We start from the raw sequence: 23,412 nt of genomic DNA on the forward strand, positions 1-23,412 counted from the left end.
CGACCAGTCAGTCAGTTTGGCTGCGTTTGGCTGGATCTGAGCACACAGTATGGCTCTGAATACCTCAGAATTCATTTGGCTGCTTCTGTCCTGTGTCACATCATCAATAAACACTAGTGACCCAGTGCCACTGGCAGCCATGCATGCCCAAGCAATCACACTGCCTCCGCCATGTTTTACAGATGATGTGGTATGCGTTGGATCATGAGCTGTACCGCACATTTGCCATACTTTTCTCTTTCCATCATTCTGGTAGATGTTGATCTTGGTTTCATCTGTCCAAAGAATGTTCTTCCAGAACTGTGCTGGCTTTTTTAGATGTTTTTAGCAAAGTCATCCAGTCTAGCCTTTTTATTCTTGATGCTTATGAGTGGCTTGCACCGTGCAGTGAACCCTCTGTATTTACTTTCATGCAGTCTTCTCTTTATGGTAGATTTGGGTATTGATACGCCTACCTCCTGGAGAGTGTTGTTCACTTGGTTGGCTGTTGTGAAGGGGTTTCTCTTCACCATGGAGACTATTCTGCGATCATCCACCACTGTTGTCTTCCGTGGGCGCCCAGGTCTTTTTGCATTGATGAGTTCACCAGTGCTTTCTTTCTTTCTCAGGATGTACCTAACTGTAGATTTTGGCACTCCTAATGTTGTAGCAATTTCTCGGATGGGTTTTTCTGTTTTTGCAGCTTAAGGATGGCTTGTTTCACCTGCATGGAGAGCTCCTTTGACTGCATGTTTCCTTCACAGCAAAACCTTCCAAATGTAAGCACCACACCTCAAATCAACTCCAGGCCTTTTATCTGCTTAATTGAGAATGACATAACGAAGGGATTGCCCACACCTGTCCATGAAATAGCTTTGGAGTCAATTATCCAATTACTTTTGGTCCCTTTAAAAACAGGGTGGCACATGTTAAGGAGCTGAAACTCCTAAACCCTTCATCCAATGTTAATGTGGATACCCTCAAATGAAAGCTGAAAGTCTGAACTTCAACTGCATCTGAATTGTATTGTTTAAAATTCATTGTGGTAATGTCTAGAACCAAAATTAGAAAAATGTTGTCTTTGTCCAAATATACAGTCATATGTAAAAGTTTGGGCACCCCTATCAATGTTAACCTTTTTTCTTTATAACAATTTTGGTTTTTGCAACAGGTATTTCAGTTTCATATATCTAATAACTGATGGACTCAGTTATATTTCTGGATTCAAATGAGGTTTATTGTACTAACAGAAAATGTGCAATCTGCATTTAAACAAAATTTGACCGGTGCAAAAGTATGGGCACCCTTATCATTTTCTTGATTTGAACACTCCTAACTACTTTTTACTGACTTCCTGAAGCACTAAATTGGTTTTGTAACCTCATTGAGCTTTGAACTTCATAGCCAGGTGTATCAAATCATGAGAAAAGGTATTTAAAGTGGCCACTTGCAAGTAGTTCTTCTATTTGATTCTCCTATGAAGAGTGGCATCATGGGCTCCTCAAAACAATTCTCAAATGATCTGAAAACAAAGATTATTCAACATAGCTTTTCAGGGGAAGGATACAAAAAGTTGTCTCAGAGATTTAACCAGTCAGTTTCCACTGTGAGGAACATAGTAAGGAAATGGAAGAACACAGGTACAGTTCTTGTTAAGCCCAGAAGTGGCAGGCCAAGAAAAATATCAGAAAGGCAGAGAAGAAGAATGGTGAGAACAGTCAGGACAATCCACAGACCACCTCCAAAGACCGGCAGCATCATCTTGCTGCAGATGGTGTCACTGTGCATCGGTCAACAATACAGCGCACTTTGCACAAGGAGAAGCTGTATGGGAGAGTGATGCGAAAGAAGCCGTTTCTGCAAGCACGCCACAAACAGAGTCGCCTGAGGTATGCAAAAGCACATTTGGACAAGCCAGTTACATTTTGGAAGAAGGTCCTGTGAACTGATGAAACAAAGATTGAGTTGTTTGGTCATACAAAAAAGCGTTATGCATGCGCTGTATTGTTGACCGATGCACAGTGACACCATCTGCAGCAAGATGATGCTGCCGGTCTTTGGAGGTGGTCTGTGGATTGTCCTTGACTGTTCTCACCATTCTTCTTCTCTGCCTTTCTGATATTTTTCTTGGCCTGCCACTTCTGGGCTTAACAAGAACTGTACCTGTGTTCTTCCATTTCCTTACTATGTTCCTCACAGTGGAAACTGACTGGTTAAATCTCTGAGACAACTTTTTGTATCCTTCCCCTGAAAAGCTATGTTGAATAATCTTTGTTTTCAGATCATTTGAGAGTTGTTTTGAGGAGCCCATGATGCCACTCTTCATAGGAGAATCAAATAGGATAACTACTTGCAAGTGGCCACTTTAAATACCTTTTCTCATGATTTGATACACCTGGCTATGAAGTTCAAAGCTCAATGAGGTTACAAAACCAATTTAGTGCTTCAGGAAGTCAGTAAAAAGTAGTTAGGAGTGTTCAAATCAAGAAAATGATAAGGGTGCCCATACTTTTGCACCGGTCAAATTTTGTTTAAATGCAGATTGCACATTTTCTGTTAGTACAATAAACCTCATTTGAATCCAGAAATATAACTGAGTCCATCAGTTATTAGATATATGAAACTGAAATAGCTGTTGCAAAAAACAAAATTGTTATAAAGAAAAAAGGTTAACATTAATAGGGGTGCCCAAACTTTTACATATGACTGTATATATGGATCTAACTGTATACTATACTATATTCGAATCCTTTATATGAGGGCTTACAGGAACTGGCCGTACCTCATAGGGGATAAACCTGGTGACCAGTTCCCTTTAAGTCCTGTGATTCTGAATCTAAATATTCTTTATAAGGAATCTTGTTGTGAGTTCATTTTCCCCTCCGTCACTGAGGTCTGGTGAACTCCCTATTCTAGTGAAGGAAGGTAGTGAGCCTGATTATCAGGCACCTGGGACTAATGAAGACGATTGGCTGAGTGGAGTCACTGACTGGATTTAAGGCAGCCTACGCCCTTTCTGCCCTGCGGGTGATTTCTCTGTGGACTCTTGGACACCAGTCTGATTCCTGCTCTCCTAAAGCTAAGTTTTCTGTTTTGCCTTTTTGCATTTAAGATTTGTTTTTGTTTTTCTTGCTTTTGGATTCTGCCACTCCCTGCTGGAGTGTGCAGTGTTCCGTTAGCTCTGTCTTCTGAAAGTTCCTGAGTGCTGATTTAGTTTTTGAAGCTTTGTTGCTTCAGGGCCATTTTTATATCAGCTTGTTGGCTGTTGTCTCTGATAGGGTTTTGGCAGATTGCAGACAGCAGCCTTCCTATCCGTTCCTATCTAGGTAGTTTTTGGGCCCCGTCTTTGCTCAGCCTGTCTTTCTGTCTGTGTGTTTTCATCTTGCTTCACCGTCATTATGTGTGGGGGGCTGCCTATTGCTTTGGGGTCTGCTCTGGGGTAGTTAGATTTCCCCTTTCCTTCTTTAGGCCTATGTATCTCTCCGGCTGTGATCGAGGGGTCTAGGTCATCGTAGGAACCCCCCACGGCTACTGCTAGTTGTGTTGATAGGTTCAGGGGTCTGCAATCTGATAGTTGCCAACTTCTCTGGTTTTCTGGACTTAGCTAACATTTCTATTTTTGCCTCCTACGGTGACTCAATCATAACAGAATCACCCGCCCAACCGCAGATCCTGGGGTACTCAATAGCAGGAAAGAATTGTGTTTAAAAAAAAAAAAAAAGAGTGTGTATATTCTTTCCTCTATATCTCTGAGGCCGTAGGGGGAATTTTTTTTTTCTCTCAATGGAGATAAAGCAAGTGCCTGATCGTGTGGAGCAGCTCGCTGCTGAAGTGCGAGGAATTTCCGCCTATCTTGCTCGTTCACATGCTGTTGAACCAAAGATCCCCACACCTGATGTATTTTTTGGGGATCGATCTAAATTTTTGAGTTTCAAAAATAATTGTAAATTATTTTTTGCTTTGAAGCCTAACTCGTCAGGGAGCCCTGCGCAGCAGGTTAAAATTGTCATCTCTTTGCTGCGCGGCGATCCCCAGGATTGGGCGTTTTCTTTGAAACCAGATGACCCTATTCTGACTAATGTGAACGCATTTTTTCAAGCCTTGGGGTTGCTGTACGACGAACCTAATGCTATTTATCAGGCTGAAAAGACCCTGTTAGCATTGAACCAGGGTCGAGAATCTGCAGAGTTGTACTGTCAAAAGTTCCGAAAGTGGGCGGTCCTTACTACCTGGAATGATAGTGCCTTGGCTGCTCTCTTTCGGAAGGGTTTGTCAGAAGCCATAAAAGATACTATGGTGGGATTTCCTGTTCCCTCTGGTCTGGACGATTCTATGTCTTTAGCTATTCAGGTTGATCGGCGTTTACGTGAACGAAGGATTACACGAGAGGTGTTGCCACCGGTTGAACAGACGTCTGAACCTATGCAATGTGATAGAGTTTTGTCTAAGGCGCAACGTCAGGAATTCAGAAGGCGCAATAAGCTGTGTTTTTTCTGTGAAGATGCCTCACATATTATTTCTGTTTGTCCTAAACGTGAGAAACGCTTTGCACACACGTTTTCTGTTGGTGGGGTTCAGCCTAAGTTTCTTTTGGCGATTACTCTGATCTGTTCCCTGTCCACATTTTCCGCCAAGGCTTTTGTGGATTCGGGAGCAGCGCTAAACCAAATGGACTTGGATTTTGCTAAACGTTATGGATTTCCGTTGACACCTCTGCAGACGCCTATCCCTTTGAGGGGGATTGATGCTACCCCTCTGGCTAAAAATAAACCTCAGTTTTGGACCCAGTTGGTCATGCGGGTCGCCCCAGACCACCAAGAAAATTGCAGATTTTTGGTGTTGCATGGTCTGCATGATGCCGTTGTTCTGGGGTTTCCCTGGTTGCAGATTCATAATCCAGTTTTGGATTGGAAGTTTGTGTCTGTGGTGAGTTGGGGTTGCCGGTGTACCTTTAGTGAGGCTCCGGTTTTTTCCACCTCTCCTCAGTCGCATGAGGTTCCTGACTATTTGGCGGACTTCTATGATGTATTTAGTGAGAATGAGTCTGCGTCCTTGCCTCCTCATAGGAGTTATGACTGTGCAATTGAACTAAGCCCGGGGTGTAAATTTCCCAAGGGTCGGCTCTTCAATTTATCTGTACCCGAGCACGAGGCTATGTGGTCCTATATTAAGGAGGCGTTGGAGAAGGGTCATATTAGACCATCCTCTTCACCCTTAGGTGCCGTTTTTTTTTTTGTGGCCAAGAAGGATGGTTCTTTAAGGCCTTGTATTGATTATCGTGCCCTCAATAAAATTACTATTAAATATCAGTATCCGTTACCCCTGATTTCGGATCTATTCTCTAGAGTCAGAGGTGCTTGCTGGTTTACCAAGTTTGACCTCAGGGGGGCGTATAATCATATCCGCATTAAGCAGGGGGATGAATGGAAGACGGCATTTAATACTCCGGAGGGACATTTTGAGTACCTGGTGATGCCTTTTGGGCTCACTAATGCCCCTTCTGTCTTCCAGTGCTTCATGAACGATATTTTCTGAGACTTTGTCGATACATTTTTGATTATCTATCTGGACGATATTTTGATCTTCTCCAAGGATTGGGATGCTCATGTGGAACATATTCGGACTGTGTTCCGGATCTTGAGAGAGAATTCTCTGTATGTCAAAGGATCAAAATGCCTTTTTGGAGTACAGAGGATTTCTTTTTTGGGATTTATTTTGTCTCCGTCAACTATTGAAATGGACCCGGCCAAGGTACAGGCCATTTATGATTGGGTTCAGCCCACTTCTTTGAAGGCCCTCCAGAAGTTTTTGGGTTTTGCTAATTTTTATCGGAAATTTATAGCAAAATTTTCTAGTATTGCCAAACCATTGACTGACCTGACCAGGAAGGGTGCGGATGTGTTGAATTGGTCTCCGGAGGCGGTTGCTTCCTTTCAGGAGCTGAAGCGTAGATTTACCTCCGCCCCGGTTCTGCGGCAACCTGATGTCTCACTCCCGTTTCAGGTAGAGGTGGATGCTTCTGAGATTGGTGCAGGAGCAGTGTTGTCCCAAAAGGATCCGGTAACATCTAAAATGAATCCCTGTGCTTTCTTTTCCCGAAAGTTCTCTTCATCTGAACGTAACTATGATGTGGGGAATCGGGAACTGTTGGCCATGAAATGGGCATTTGAGGAGTGGAGACATTGGTTGGAGGGAGCCAAACATCAAGTTGTGGTCCTCACTGACCACAAAAATTTGATTTACCTAGAGTCGGCTAAACACTTGAACCCTAGACAGGCTAGGTGGGCCTTGTTTTTTACACGTTTTGATTTTGTGGTCTCTTTCCTTCCTGGAACTAAGAATGTCAAGGCAGACGCCCTCTCTAGGAGTTTCTTTGCTGATTCTCCTGTGTTGACCAAGCCTGCTACCATCTTAGGCGAAGAGGTAGTTCTTTCTGCCATCTCGCCCGATTTGAGACTTGCTCTGCAAGAGTTCCAGGAGGACAAACCTGAGCGTTGCCCCAGTGGAAAGTTGTATGATCCTGACCAGTGGAAGAAGAGAGTGATGTCTGAAGTTCATTGCTCTGCATTGGCTGGTCATCCGGGTATTTTTGGTACTAGAGATCTGGTGAGTCGCTCTTTTTGGTGGCCCACCTTGTCTCATGATGTCAGGAATTTTGTGCAGTCCTGTGGGACTTGCTCCCGGTCTAAATCTTGTTCTCGCTCTAGTGGGTTGTTGATGCCTTTGCCGGTCCCCAGGAGGCCATGGACCCATATTTCAATGGATTTCATCTCTGATATGCCGGTCTCTCAAAGAATGACTGTTATTTGGGTGATTTGTGATAGGTTCTCTAAGATGGTTCATCTTGTACCACTCCCTAAGTTGCCATCTTCCTCTGAGTTGGTGCCCCTGTTTTTGCAACAGGTGGTTCGCTTGCACGGGATTCCTGAGAACATTGTATCTGACAGAGGAGTTCAATTTGTGTCTAAATTTTGGAGGACGTTCTGTTCCAAGTTGGGAATTCAGTTGTCCTTCTCCTCTGCTTTTCACCCTCAGACCAATGGGCAGACAGAGAGAACAAACCAGACCTTGGAGTCGTATTTGAGATGTTTTATTTCCGCTGATCAGGATGATTGGGTTTCATTTTTGCCCTTGGCCGAATTTGCTTTAAATAATAGAGCTAGTTCTGCCACTTTGATGTCACCTTTTTTTTGTAACTTTGGGTTTCATCCTCGATTTTCTTCAGGGCAGGTGGAGCCCTCTGCCTGCCTAGGTGTTGACACTGTGGTGGAGAGAATGCACCAGATCTGGGACCAAGTGGTGGATAAGTTATCTCTCTCCCAGGAAAAGGCCCAGCGGTTTTCCAATCGACATAGGACCATTGGTCCCCAGTTTAAGATTGGTGATATGGTGTGGTTATCATCAAAAAATATTGCTATGAAGGTGGCTTCTCCTAAGTTTAAGCCTAGATTTATTGGACCTTACAAGATTTTGGAGATTATTAATCCGGTCTCTTTTCGTTTGGCTCTTCCTGTCACATTTAAGATCCATAATGTGTTCCATAAGTCCTTGTTGAAGAGGTTTGTTGAGCCAGTTGTGCCTGAGGTGGCACCTCCGGACCCTGTATTGGTTGAAGGTAACTTGGAATATGAGGTAGAGAAAATTCTGGATTCCCGTCTGGCTAGACGGAGACTCCAGTATTTGGTTAAGTGGAAGGGTTATGGTCAGGAGGATAATTCCTGGGTCTCTGCCTCTGATATTCATGCCAAAAGATTGGTGCGTGCCTTTCATCGGGCTCACCCTGATCGCCCTGGTAGCGTTGTTGAGGGTTCGGTGACCCCTCCACAAGGGGGGGTACTGTTGTGAGTTCATTTTCCCCTCCGTCACTGAGGCCTGGTGAACTCCCTATTCTAGTGAAGGAAGGTAGTGAGCCTGATTATCAGGCACCTGGGACTAATGAAGACGATTGGCTGAGTGGAGTCACTGACTGGATTTAAGGCAGCCTACGCCCTTTCTGCCCTGCGGGTGATTTCTCTGTGGACTCTTGGACACCAGTCTGATTCCTGCTCTCCTAAAGCTAAGTTTTCTGTTTTGCCTTTTTGCATTTAAGATTTGTTTTTGTTTTTCTTGCTTTTGGATTCTGCCACTCCCTGCTGGAGTGTGCAGTGTTCCGTTAGCTCTGTCTTCTGAAAGTTCCTGAGTGCTGATTTAGTTTTTGAAGCTTTGTTGCTTCAGGGCCATTTTTATATCAGCTTGTTGGCTGTTGTCTCTGATAGGGTTTTGGCAGATTGCAGACAGCAGCCTTCCTATCCATTCCTATCTAGGTAGTTTTTGGGCCCCGTCTTTGCTCAGCCTGTCTTTGTCTGTGTAAGTGTTTTCATCTTGCTTCACCGTCATTATATGTGGGGGGCTGCCTATTGCTTTGGGGTCTGCTCTGGGGTAGTTAGATTTCCCCTTTCCTTCTTTAGGCCTATGTATCTCTCTGGCTGTGATCGAGGGGTCTAGGTCATCGTAGGAACCCCCCACGGCTACTGCTAGTTGTGTTGATAGGTTCAGGAGTCTGCAATCTGATAGTTGCCAACTTCTCTGGTTTTCTGGACTTAGCTAGTATTTCTATTTTTGCCTCCTACGGTGACTCAATCATAACAGAATCTTCTCCACAACTTGTCCGCTACGATCTGTCCGATCATTGCCTTGTACTGTACAATAGGCCGTCACCTCCTCTCCATAGTCTTCTTCTCCATTCCTTCTAATAGATACCAATTTACATGCAAATTGTTTTTGTTGTGCAGATATAACGGTCGATTTACTTTGCGTTGGTGATCTCAATCGCTAATTAGGAAACATTTTCTTACATTCTGAGAATCGCGCCTTACTTTCTTCCTTCTCTTTCTTTTCTGGCTGCCTAAATGATTAATAAAGAGAATACTTTTGACCCATTTTAATCATGTCAAAACTCCACAGCAAATTTACATAATGAAAAACATGATTTCATTGTACGCCGACAATTCTGTGATCTCCCAACCAATGCTGTACTCTTAGATTATAAAGTAAGGTGGAGGACATCAGCTGTAATCATAGGATAATTTATTAAGCTATGCTAATGTGATTGTCAGGCAGTAACAAAATATAAATCTGAAGATCGTGTTTGTGAAACAGTCACTAATGAACTGCGAGGCAATGACATGTGATAATACAATGTAACCTCTTGTTTATTAAGCATAGGAACAGTTTATGTTCTTTGCTAAAGTAATTAACTGCTTACGAGTTTAATAAGGAGTTATCGCATTTCTTAATTCCAGCTTCATGCAAAATAAATAGATACCTCCGAAAACAAACCAGCATGTATTATTTTAGATACTGCATATAAGCACCTTGTCATTGTCACGGGTCACATATTCTGCTCTGGGTAAGAGACAAAACGTTAAGACCGGGAGCAGTTTCTATACGCTAGTTAAAGCGACGCACCGGACAAAAGGGGAAGAATAAGTAAATCCTCTTTTACGCGGACAGATGATAGGACAACTGGATATTAAAGGGAATCTGTCACCTCATTTTTGGCCTATGAGATGCGGCCACCGCCATCAGGGGCTTATCTACAGCATTCTGTAATGCTGTAGATAAGCCTTCAATGTAACCTGAAAGATAAAAAAAACAAGTTAGATTATACTCACCCCGGGGTCCGGTCCGATGGGTGTTGCGGTCTGGTCCGGCGCCTCCCATCTTCTAGCGATGACGTCCTCCTTCTTACTTCTGCCGCGGCTCCTGCACAGGCGTACATTATCTGCCCTGTTGAGGGCAGAGCACTGCAGTGCGCAGGTGCCGGGAAAGGTCAGAGAGGTCCAGCGCCTGCGCACTGCAGTACTCTGCTCTGCCCTCAACAGGGCAGATAATGTACGCCTGTGCAGGAGCCATGGCAGAAGTAAGAAGGAGGACGTCATCGCTAGAAGATGGGAGGCGCTGGACCGGACGACACCCACCGCATCGGACAACACCCTCCGATGAGTATAATCTAACTTGTTATTCTTATCTTTCTGGTTACATCGGGGGCTTATCTACAGCATTACAGAATGCTGTAGATAAGCCCCTGATGGTGGTGGCCGCAGCTTATAGGCCAAAAAATGAGGTGACAGATTCCCTTTAATACAGTCATTATCAATCAATGTCCTGCGCAAACATGCCAAGCAATTAGCAAAGAATCGAGCAAACGCTTTTTGGTCAACTGATTGTAACCTTAATGCATAGCAAAAAATAATTGTTGATGTTCTAAGTAAACAGAGATGTACTGCCGAGGATATGAAACTACATGGGGACGAACAATAAAAGTAGCGACAATTCATCCCCATATAGTTTGCATGTGCAGATGAAAATATAATGGTTAGTGATGAACGAAAAGTGCTCCAATAATGTGTTAGCCAAGCATGCTCGGGTGCTAACCAAGTGTCTTCAATGTGCTCAAAAAATATGTTCGACTCCCCGCGCCTGCATGTCTCATGGCTGGGAGACAGCTGCAACACAGGCAAAGATTGTTAGGCAATTCCTGCATGTGTTGTTGCCGTCTACAGCCATGAGTCTTGCAGGTGTGGGGACTCGAACATATTTTTCGAGTACACCGAAGACACTCAGTTAGCACCGGAGCATGCTCAGATAACACCTTATAAAAGCACGTTTGATCATCACTAGTAAAGATCACTAATCCTCATGCTACATAGCACTCGTTGCTGTGTAAAAAGGACCAAGGCCACCCTTTCACACATGTACTTGTCCTATCGTGATTTTTTTTTCTCTTTGTACAGGAATCTATAGAGCTGTTTACATGTCCTTCTTTTTACAGAATGAGTGTCTGCAAAAAATAAAAGCCAGGACGTGTCCATTTTTTATTCTAGTCACAGATATAGCTAAACCATATAAGTTAATGGGTTTGTTAAAAACTCAGGACAGCTTGCTGATGGCATCGTACTTGCATCCCAGTGTTTGCTTTTCACTGCAAAGCTGAGAATTCTGTATTACTTTTTTTTGCGGGGGGTCGCATACGAGAAAAACAAACATTAATGGTAAAAATGGACACACGAACCAAACACTGATTGTAAAAAAAATGTACTTACTGTGGTGTAGTAACCACTGAGTCCGCTAGGGGGCGCTGTGTGGATGTCCCAGGAGAAAGGATGAATGGCAGAATACTGAATGGCCGTTATGTATCTCAAAGTGGGTGGCTTTGGGATGGAGACTTATGTGTTGATCAGCAGTGATACTGCTGAGGTGTTGTTTCAATGTGTAAGGGAGAAGTCTCCAGGTAACTAGAGAGATGGGCGGGCCTGGTTACCTACAAACCCACCCAGGGGGTGTGTTTAAAGCACTATTGTAAAGAGTGTGTAAAGGCTTGAAGGACCTGTGATGAGGTCAGTCATGTGACCCGGTGGGCGTGGCTATGGACCATATAATGTAGCCAGTGTAGGTCACATGGGGGTGAATGCTGGGACCTGCTTGGTCCAGTGTGGAAGGTCCCGCTGAGATGGGGCTTCCTGCCTGACGGCACGTGTGGACGCTGTGTTTAATGGCTGCAAGTGCCCGAGAGTTCCCTGAAGGAAATGAATGTCTGCAGTATGGAGAAGCAGCCATGAGAGAACCCTGACGGGGTGAGATATAACTGTGAAGCTGAAAAGTCTGCGTATTGGACATTGCTAACAGAGTGAAGCTCTGTCATGGACGCTATGCCATTTATATATTGCTGTTCATGGTTTATGATGTTTAATAAACCGCATGGACCGTTCTGAGTTTATGGAAAACCTGTGCCGGATCTGATTTTGTGGCTGCCAAGCGAGTGATCCCCTACTTAAATGACAGCGCTACCTCACATTACGGACTGAACACTAATCGTAAAAACTGAAACATGGACCAAAGACTGATGGAAATCTGATCCAAAACACTGATGAAACTCAGTTTTTCACATTTGTATGTGCACAGAGCAAGTTGCAGCTTACACTTTATGCTTTTTGAGTTCCTCATATGGCCATAGTGGATACCTAACCAATTCAAAATAGAGTATAGTATTTTAGCTATACATTCTTACGGGTGATTCTAGTATTGAGACTTCACTGTCAATTATGGCTCTAGATTTTGTATTCATACCATAGACCACATCAACAATTTCTTCTATATGCAATTGGGGCAAATAGTACCTGGGAAAATGGGTTGTTCGGTCTTAACAGACCTAGATCAGTTCTACAGTGCATGAAAGAGGCTGTATTTTCCCTGTAACTGGAGGTAATCTGACATCCCAAGTTACAGAGGGAATCCGCAGTAATGAAAAAAAAGATTGCGAAGTTGAAATGCTCCCAAAATTATTTTATAACTTTATGGGGGACACAGTGTAAAAAAAAAAAAAAAGATAAAACATGAGCATTGAATATAACAATGGGAGCCATGTGATACCACAACCTCAATATAAAATCATCTACTTGCCAGGTGCCTGTGGCTTTTATCAGAAATGGATCTTCTTTGAAAGGATGACCCCTTTAAATTTATGGTTAAGATGTACACTTTACATCATAAAAATTTCAGCTACTTTTTCTTGCTCTCTCACGTAATATCACGTGCTTATCAGTTTTTTTTATTCACTCCCATTTCATTTAATAACAGGCAGAGATACATCTTCATCAGCCCATTGGCTGTTTTGTGTTTTAAAATATTTTTCTTGTCTATGTGCCATTTTTTTTTTTTCCTTTTGATTAGAAGAAAATAGAACCTGATTTACTCATTCAGCGATAGACACAATGAAGCGTCTTGGTGCGGTTTAACAAAGCTGGCCCAATTATACCCAGTCACATCTTGCTTTCAGATTATATTCACCTGCCAGTCTAAAAATCTATGCTCTTCAATTGTCATCAAGCCCTACAACTTGCTCTCTTGACCTTTTAATCCCATTTTGCCTGCATTTCTCTTCCCTGAATTCGCCCCTCACTCTCCTCTTACTTTATGCGCTCTCTACCTGACCCCTCTTTTTGGGTTTCCTTTTATCTTCCCTTCACCCTTGAGTTTACACCAGCTCTTGACAATCAATTGAGTCATTTTGATTTCAAGTAGGTTTATAATCTCCCGATTTAGCTTTTTCAATCTGCCTCACCTCCTCTTATTGTCTGTTTCACGTATCGTCCTGAAATGCCTCCATTATTTACTGTTTCTTTCTAAACCTTGATTTTCCATGTTGGTTGCGCCAGTCATCAACTCTTGACGTTCATCTGGAATAGAAAGTTTCATGCATCGCCAACAGAATTCAATGATAGAAACTCATTAATTGTCATCATGGGACTATTGCTTTGTGTTAGAAAAGCTGTGTGCATGGAATACAAGAAGCCTCATGGACAATGTTTTTTTATTTTATGTAAAATATATATATATTATATTTTGCAACAGTTAATGGTATCTTCTCATGGGCTGTATATACTGCAGATTTTTCTCTGTGAAGGTTCCAGCAAAAATTCTGAATGTTACACTAACAGAATTGTGGATGAGATTTCCCCAGAATCTTATTCACATATTATGGAGAAAATCGGCAATGTAAAGGGGTTGTCCAGGCTTGGGGCTCCAGTCTGCAGGCACTCGGTGACTGCAGACTTGTGATTCTTCACAGCGTGCCTTGAGCGGGCAGCTGCAAGTATGCAAATTTCGTATTTCCAGCCACATTCCAACTAGACATGACCTGCCTCGCTCAAATCACTTGGTTTGAGAGAGGCTGCACATATCTAATCCGCACATGACCGCACATATGTAAATTGCAGGCACATGAGAATCCTGACAGTGCGCGCTGTGCAGGCTGCGAGGATTCAGAAGTCTGCAGTCACATGGAGTGACTGCAGACTTGAACCCCAAACCTGAACAACCCATTTAAATCCCTTTTAAATTGACCGGATCTGCAGATTTGAAATTTACAAATTATGCTGCAGATACAATGGGAAACAAAGTCAGCCACCAATTGTGCAAGTTCTCCGAGAGGCCTGTAATTGACATCATAGGGAGACCACAACTATGAGAGTCAAAATTGAGAAACCAAATCCAGAAAATCACCTTGTCTGATTTGGCAAGATTTATTTTTAAAATTATGGTGGAAAATAACTATTTGGTCACCTAAAACATGCAAGGCTTCTGGCTCTCACAGACTCTCATAGTTGTGGTCTACCTATGATGTCATTTACAGGCCTCTCTCATCTTTGTATGTGGGAGAACTTGCACAATTGGTGGCTGACTAAATACTTTTTTTCCCCACTGTATCACCATTTGCAGTGGAATAGTAATAGTCATGGCCAAAAGTATTGGCACCCTTAAAAAAAAAAAAGTAAAATAAGACATAATTTCACACAAAACTCCAAAACTGGGCCAATAAAATTGTTGGCACCCTCAACTTAATATTTGGCTGCTCACCCTTTGGAATAAATAACTGCAATCAATTGCTTCCTGTAACCATCAATAATCTTCTTACACCTTTCAGCTGGAATTTTGGAGCACTCTTCTTTTGTAAACTGCTCCAGGTCTCTCGTATTTGAAGGCGCCTTCTCCTAAGAGCAATTTTAGGATTTCTCCACAGGTGTTCAATGGGATTTAGATCTGGGCTCATTGCTGCCACCTCAGAACTCTCCAGTACTTTGTTTCCATCCATTTCTGAGTGCTTCTTGAAGTATGTTTGGGGTCATTGTCCTGCTGGAAGACCGATGACCTAAGAGGCAAACCTAGCTGTCTGACAATGGCCACTACATTGTGACTCAAAATCCAATGGTAATCTTCAGATTATATGATGACTTGCACACAGTCAAGGCACCCAGTGCCAGAGGCAGCAAAGCAACCCCAAAACATCTTTGGAACTCCACCATATTTGACTGTAGGTGCTGTGTTCTTTACTTTGTAGGCCTCATTTCAGTTTTGTTAAACAGTGAATGATGTGTTTTATCAAAAAGCTCTATCTTGGTCTCATCTGTCCACAAGATGCTTTCCCAAAAGGATTTTTTCTTACATACATTTTGACAAACTGCAATCTAGCTTTTTTTTATGTCTCTGAGTCAGTAGTGGGGAACTCCTGGGTCTCCTGCCATAGCGTTTAATTTCATTCAAATATCGATGGATAGTTTGCGCTGACACTGATGGACCCTGAGCCTGCAGGACAGCTTGGATTTCTTTGGCACTTGATTAGGGCTGGTTATCCACCATCCGCACTATCCTGCATTGCAAACTTTCATGAGTTTGTTTCTGACATCCTCGTCCAGGAAGATTGGCTACAGTGCTATAGGTTATAACCTTGTTGGTTATGGTGCACACAGTGGACAAAGAAACATCAAGATCTCTGGAGATTAACTTGTATTTAAATGTTTTTATGAAACTGGGAGGGGGAAAGGGTAAATGTACATAGGAAGGGTAAGGGTCATAAAAATAGAGAACCCTTGTAACAAAGCATACATTAATAAAAAATTTAGGAGGGTCAGGCTTCTTCCAAAAGTAAGCCAAGTTATTTTTAACTACCAAAAGGATGTGAATAACTACCTGTCTCACCGACGGGTGTAATTGATCCAAGTCCAAAGAAAACAATGCTTTTTGGAGAGTCAGGGTAAAATTGTCTGTAAAGGAGTCAATGTGACGAGAAACCTGGAGCCACAGACGTTTTAGTTTTGGGCAACACCAAAAGATGTGGTAAAGATTCCCCTATTGTCCGCATCCTCTCCAACAATGGGGGGAGTGGGCCTGGTTAATGTGGGAGAGTCTGATAGGCGTGTAATACCACCTGCTAAGTAGTTTGAAATAAGACTCGTGAAAAGTCATTGATATGGTAGATTTATACGTATTTTTTATGGTGATGTCCCATTGCTCAATCGGAACAACAGTCCCAAGGTCGGTCTCCCATGGAGATGGACTTGTAAGCTTGAGATTGTTGAAAATTTTTCAGCAATTTTGGTTCTTAAGTTCTCAGACAGTTCTCTTCACCTCTTTCTGTTCTCCATGCTGAGTGTGGCACAGAAATACACAGAGTGCAAAGATTGAGTCAACTCGTCCCCATTTTAACTGCTGTCCGGTGATCATAGGAGATTGTGATTTGTGCCAACATAGTAGTGCAGAAACACTGCCATGTATAGCACAGGCGATCGGAAGATCGCAGCTTGAAGTCTCCTAAAGGGACTATTGAACGCAGTAAAAAGAAGGTTTTAAAAAATATTTTTAAAAAACAATTTCAAATCTCTCCCTTTTGCCCCATTAAAAATAAAACAATTGAAAAAAACAAACAGCACAAATATATTTGGTGTCGATGCATTCAAAAATATCCAGTCTAGCAAAATATAAAATAAATTAGTCTGATCAGTAAACAGCATAACAAGAAAAAAAAGTAAAAACGCAAGAATTCCTTTTTGTTAATATCCACAACATTGTCAACATTGTAATAAAATGTAATAACAGCCCCAGATCCCAAAAAAATAGAAATGTTACAGGTTTTGGAAAGTGGCGACACACGTAAAATCTTTTTTTCATACAAATTATGGATTTTTTTTCACCACTTAAATAAAAAACATCCTATACATGTTTGGTATCTACAAACATGTAATGACCTGGAGAATCATATTACCAGGTCAGAAACAATTGTTAAATTGTACTTCTTTTTTTTTTTTTTGCAATTTTGCCACACTTGTTTTTTTTTCCCGATTTTCCAGTACACTATGTGGTAAAATCAATGGTTTCATTCAAAAGTACAAGTCATCCTGCAAAAAACAAGCTCTCATACAGCTATATTGATTGAAAAATAAAGTTATGGTTCTTAGAAAAGGGGAGGTAAAAACATAAAATCACCCGGAGGGTGAAGGGAGTGCCATATACTTGGTTTTAATCGCCTTTTCCAGGATATCTGCTCTCAGTTACTCTAGCTTCACACCAAGAAAAACGGTCTGATTATGCAAAGAGTGTGGTCAGAGTGTGTGGTCAGGTTTTCTTGGAGATGGAGGAAAAAAAAGTTTCTCCACCTTCTCCATTGTCTGTCTGTGAATAACATGTAAATTAGTAGCAATAGACTGACTCAGACCCCATCCTTTGTATTGAAGCATCTAAAGAGCATGTGCAAATTTCTTTGTAAAGGGAGGTGTAGCTGTGACGTCACCTATTATGATTGGTGGTTTCTATGTTACCAGCTGTTTATAGACGTGTCACCTGCCGTTGTAATCGTGTCTCTGATGATAAGGAAGCCTGCTGAAAACTTCTCCTGAAAGCACAGGTATCAGAAAAGCCCTAGTGGCCACTGTGAATATTGCTAGTTTTCTAATTTTTTTTACTAAAATTATATTGTTATATGGAGGAATATTGTCACTTTTTAAATACATGTAGCAAAAATTAGAAATGAGCAATAGGTGTCGGGCAGCACGGTGGCTCAGTGGATAGCACTGCGGTCTTGCAGCGCTGAAGTCCTGGGTTCAAATCCCACCAAGGACAACATGTGCAAGGAGTTTGTATGTTCTTCCATTGTTTGCGTGGGTTTCCTCCCACATTCTAAAGACATACTAATAGGGAATTTAGATTGTTAGCCCCATCGGGGAGAGTGATGATAATGTGTGCAAACTGTAAAGCGCTGCGGAATATGTAAGCGCTATATAAAGATTATTATTATTAATAGGTAATTTTCTGATGACCCATTCCTTTAGAAAACCGTCTGTCTGGGTCTCTAAAATGCTTCTATGCTATTGCTATCAATTTACTACCAAGACATAAAATAGTTTTTTTTATTGTTGTCCATTTATTTGATCCGAAAGTATTTTGCCCCCACTAATCCAGTTTTTTAAATGTGCTTCAGGAAATCCTCCCGATGGAATGGTTAAATGTAATGTGAACAAAGTCTAAGTTATTTCATATTTTTAGAGAATTTTCCATTTTTTTAATGTTACTACTAGTGATGAGCGAACGTGCTCGGACAAGGTGTTATCCCAGTATGCTCGGGTGCTAACCGAGTGACCTGATCATGCTCTAATAATGTGTATTAATACGAGTCCTGTGGGCGCTCCTACTCAGTGTTCGGTGGGCATTCTAGCGGTCAGTCACTTGTAGGACCGCCCACTGGACTCGCATGAGTAAACACGCCAGGGATTTCAAGGATTAAAATACAAGTTATACCGAATCTTTTCCAGCAAAGTAATATATCATTCTGCTCAGCTTGTCTTTCTCGACATGTTTTACCACTTCCCTGTACGCCAGTAATGTACCCTAATGTGTATGGCGTGGCTTTATAATAATGTAACGTGAAGTGCAGTTTACTATGTTATACATCATCTAACAGTAAAAATGACTCTTGTTTACTGAAATGGATAGATGACAGATAGATGGATGATGATATACGGTATATGCGATAGATATTGTGTTTTGGAAGTTATTTTTGTTGACCTTTATGACTGTCGCCCCCCACTTTGTTGAATGAGGTACAAAAGCCCCTGCTGTCGTCTTTAAGAACTCTGTGTGGTATAACAGGGCTTGTGTAGCAGTATAAATTGCTTGGCCATTTTCTATTCTCTAGGGCGCATAGAATGGTTCTGTAATATTGCAAGATTTATGATGGCGTTCTCTCCTCACATTCATGAAGCCATCCGAACTTCTCATGAAAAAGCTACGGCCATTATTTGTACCCAAATCTCAGCAAGTATTTCTTCCAAGCCCAGATATAGTAGACAGTGATCAATAAACTCAATTGCCTGACACAGCCATTACAATTGTTGGCAGTCTTAAAGGGGTTGTCCAGTTTCTGAAATAAAAGAGCCACTAAGATTATGTAAAAAAAAAAAAAAAAAAATCCCCCAACGATCCAATGTTGAAGGGGTTGTCCAGGCTTGAGGGTTCAAGTTTGCAGTCACTCTGTGTGACTGCAGACTTGTGAGTCCTGACAGCGTGCACAGTGTGTGCTGTCAGGATTCTCCCTTCAAAACCCAAGATAGAAACCAAATAAACAAATACCCTGCTGTAAGTAAATAACTAAAAGCAAAAGTGCATATAATAACATTGGGTACTTAGTGAACACCTTTTTTCCTACCAACGTCAAGGTGTACCCAAATTCGGGATGGTCCTAACCTCTAATATTAAAACTTTACCCTGCGTCATAGTGACGTCCTGTGTGAATAAGGGCTGAGCAGGACCGGGTCCCAAACATGGACACACAGCAAGTGAGGAGCTTTTTAAATGTTACATCCAGCTTAAAGGTAAGGGAGGCCGCACCCTTATCTACACTAAACACAGAAACCTAAAGCTAAACCGAAAAAAAATGAACTGGAGAATAATTTGGTTTGCATGTAGAATAGGAGCATGTTTACACAGGCGAACAAACCGACAAAACCCAGTGTGAACATGTAACTATTTGCATTGATACCAACTTGTATTCCAGTTCCCTTTTTTTTGTTTAGTATTAGGTTTCCATTTCAGGCGCGTGACCGTAAGTTTATGATTTGCATATATGCCTTCTAGTGCCGACTAGGCGTGCGCGGCCTTGCTCAATACTAGTGAATTGAGCAAGGCTGGACACATCTAGTTGTAATGTGGCCAGAAGAATGCCAATCGCCTACTTGCAGTGATATGACCCCTTGCTCCCAGCACTGGAGAGTCCTGACATCACACAGTGTGCGCACTGTGAGGATTCACAAGTCTGCAGTCACATCGAGTGACTGCAGACTTGAATCCCAAACCTGAACAACCCCTTTAGTGTCTCAGCGGTCCCTGGTGGTCTTGTTGCCTGTACAGTAGCCAATCATTATAGTTGTGTTGTACTGCTGACGTAACTCCGTGCTGCCGAGCCATGATGCCAGTAATGTCAGTAGGCACAGTACATGACTGCGGAGGCTGAAAAGGTTGGTAATGTATAGTTTGTTTGTTTTTTTTATTTTAGAACATTTTTGTCTCTCTTTTTTTATTTTGCAAAAAGTGCATCTTCTAGAAATAAAAGACATTAGCAGCCATTATAATGTATCTGCTGTGCAAATATGAGGACTTATTTAGTCATTGATGTTGCTTCTATATTCAAACTAATTAAATAATACTATTGGGCAATGCCTGTGATACATTCCTTGAATTGTTTCTAACCAGAAACAAGCCTCGTTTTACTGTTGGGATACAAAATTCTATGTTTTAAACCCTTTGCATCATGAGCTACTAACGAGCAAAGAATGCAATTCAAGCATTGGCTGTGCGCGTGACAGTCTTGTACAGATGAACAAATCCAATTTGTGATCAACTTTTAAGAATTCGCTGAAGCCGATGAGTTCGAACAATATGCACTTTTATTTGCATAAGGCACTTAAAATAACCGCCAATATTTTATACATTTTAGAAGATTGCATCAGCCAGAAATGGAACACATGACCTCTGGAAAGACAATGTGGGTTTTCCCATAATGCCATGCAGCTATAACATCACATGTTGGAGCATAACCAATCAGGAGCGACTATAATAGCCTGTAGAAAAGCAAAAGAATGGAATGCAGAAGCCATTTTAGGGTGAATCTGGATAGTGAGAGATCAGCACAGATCACATTTTTGCCATAAATAAGGTGAGAAAGCCATAAAACACTGAATAAAATGTACAGATAGTGTGTAATGGCAGAGTAGACATAGAATGACTGCAGATTTGAACTATAATGTATTTGCCCACCCCTTCTAATTAAAGTTTGGTTGAGATCTCCCTGTCTAATATTTCTCTCAGTACAAATAATAATTTTATTTATTTATACTTTAGAGTCTAATTAGATGTTCAGATTCCAATTGAATTTCTGTAAATGTTACTTAAATTTACTTTATAAAGTATTAACTTTCTGGGCTCGTTCAGACGAGCTTATTGCGCATACGTGCACTGTCTGTGTTGAACTGAGTAGCAGATCGGTCAATGCCATTGAATGGGGGTGTTGAGATGAGCGATTGTGATGAAACAAATCGAAATATGCACTAGTCTCGTCCTTTTTTCGGTTCAGACTTGCCCATTTAAGTCTATTGGTGTGTAAAAAAATAAAGGATCCAATATAAAACATCCATATTGCATATGTCCTTTTTACAGATGCATTGCAGTCATTATATATATATGTGTACTTGCAATTGCTCATTTTGCCTTTCTACCCAGCTAATTCTTCTCTTTTTCATTAGGTCTATGACATCACATGGTTATAAACTGAAAGCTGAATACTTCTAAAGTTTATGTAGAAACAGGAGGTCAATTTTCCCTGTTATGGTTAATCAGTCACTGCCAAAGTCCCTGGTAAGGGGAGGAGGGAGCAGCTGGGTCTGGAGTTGAAGAAAGGAATGAAACAAGAGACTTCCTGTTTCTACATAGAGCAGAAAAAAAGAGAAGAATTTTCTGGGTAGAAAGGAAAAATGAGCAATTGTAAGTACACAGTACTGTGTAATATGATGACTGCAATATATTAGGAGGATAAAAACTTTGATGGGAGTGCTGCTTTAATATAGGAAACTGTATTTGGGCTCATAAAAAATAATTTACTCTTTAAACTTGTACAAAGAAAATCCTATAAGTCCGGCAATATTTTGCTGAAACCTACGTGCTAAAAGTCGGTGGGACAACGTGTTATGGTTTGATGAGACCAAGATTGAACTTTTTAGCCAGAATTCCTAATAGAATTCCTAATGGAATGTTTGACGCAAAGCCAACACTGAGTAACAACAAACGATCACCATACCCACAGTGAAGCATGGTGGAGCAGCATTTTGCTTTGGAGCTGTTTTTCAGCAGCTGGAGGGAATGGTAAAGGGAATTCTGAACCACTCCAAATATTGATCAATTTTGCAACAAAACCTTCAGGCCTCTGTTAAAAAGCTGTAGATGAAGAGGAATCTCACCTTTCAGCGTGACGACCATAATTATACCTCCAAATAAGCAAAACAATGGCTTTGCCACAAGATTTGGAATGGATGAGCCACAGCCCAGACCTGCCAATATGAAATCTGCAAGTGACTGAAAGAGGGCACTATACACAGGAGATGACCTTGCAATCTGACAGATTTGGAGTTACTGCAAGGAAGAGTGGGCAACGAATGTCATGCTGATAGACTTCTACCCAAAAGGACAAAATTCTATCATAAATTCAAAGGGTACGTCAACAAAGTATTAGTTTAAAGGTGTGCATATTTGTGCAACCACATTATTTTACTTCTTTATTTTTCTTTTTCCACTAAAAAAAAATTTTTTTCAGTTGAATTGTGCAGATTATGGTTGACATTAAAGGTGGAAAATGTTCTGAAATGTTTCTTCTGAAAACATGGTATTTAACAAGGGTGTATAGACTTTTTTTTACATCCACTGTATAGATGATATGCAGATGAAAATTCTTTATTAAAAATTGACGATTTTTCATATGCTCATCTCAACCAGGTGTTAAAAGTCATTCTACAAGGATGTAATTTTTTTTTAATCTTTTGCTTTGCATCCAAAATTAATTCACATATGACCCAGTGAATCTGGCAAGACTTAGATTTGTGCAGTTCCTCAAGCAGGGCTTTGAGATGGGTTTCTGTTAGCCATGTGTAATTGTTTGTCTGGTTATTTATTGCTGTGATTATTTGCTGTTGGGGTTAAGCCCTCTACACTTCACACTCCATTCTTTGGCTTATGTAGCTTGCACCGCATGTGATTGGCAGTGACGGAGTGTATTTTAAGAAGTGCTTATTGCTTTGTGTCATAAGTGATATATGTTTCCATTGCTGCATACATAAACACCTTTTTCCTCTATCACTATGCGAAGACTAGGTCTGGACCTGCTGAGAAGGAGTGCTTTGTGTGGAATGAGCACGTGAGCTAGATAGTCATATTTCCTAAAGCAATTGCTTTTTCGCTGTACACTTTTCCTAAAACAATTTAGCAGAGGTATGAGATCTGGGGACAGCTGTTAGATGTAGACAGAGAAGTAATGGTTCAGTCTGCTTGCCAAGTAAAATTAAAGTGTCACTGTTTAATATATGTACAGCTTTCATGTATTTTGTTCCCTATATTAATTCCAATGCTGTCAGCTTGTAGTGTGCTGTTTACTTTAATTTTATAGTATTTTTTTAGTTGTGTGTTGATTCATTCGGGGCTGTGGAGTCGGTAAGACAAACCTCTAGACTCCGACTCCTCAATTTCCATGACACCGACTCCACGACTCCGACTCCGTCATACATGGCTAAATTTCTGTACTAAAATGGTAACATCAGGCCTTTAATAATTTATTATGATACAATAATCAAGCCATTTAGATAGAACATAAAATATACATTTAATGGAATACAACTTTAGAACAAAAAAACTTTTGCATATTTACAATTTATTATACACTATGCAGCAAGTGGGGAAAAAAGCAAAAACGTACTGAATAACATTTGTGCAGTCTATGAATTTGTTCTGAGAAATTGTATGGCCTCCATCAGATTCTCCTTCATAGAGGACCTCAAATCTGACCTAATTATTTTAAGGCTAGAG

At 41.3% G+C, this 23,412-nt stretch overlaps 1 protein-coding gene across 4 annotated transcripts in view; it reads left to right on the forward strand.

The window, feature by feature from the left end:
• The window catches only part of METAP1D (methionyl aminopeptidase type 1D, mitochondrial), a 223,975-nt gene that overhangs the window by 33,717 nt on the left and 166,846 nt on the right, over positions 1–23,412 (forward strand). The window contains exon 1 of one of the 4 annotated variants that reach the window (XM_073545881.1): positions 21,141–21,324. The exons of the other annotated variants lie outside the window; for them this stretch is intronic. Coding sequence (XP_073401982.1) covers positions 21,315–21,324 — 10 coding nt within the window. The 5' untranslated portion in view covers positions 21,141–21,314. Of the gene's footprint in view, positions 1–21,140; positions 21,325–23,412 lie in introns of those variants that run through there. 4 annotated transcript variants of the gene reach the window in all.

The sequence above is a fragment of the Dendrobates tinctorius genome, unplaced genomic scaffold, assembly GCF_039654945.1.
Source record: "Dendrobates tinctorius isolate UK_male_01 unplaced genomic scaffold, ASM3965494v1 ptg000143l, whole genome shotgun sequence".
NCBI classification, from domain to species: domain Eukaryota; kingdom Metazoa; phylum Chordata; class Amphibia; order Anura; family Dendrobatidae; genus Dendrobates; species Dendrobates tinctorius.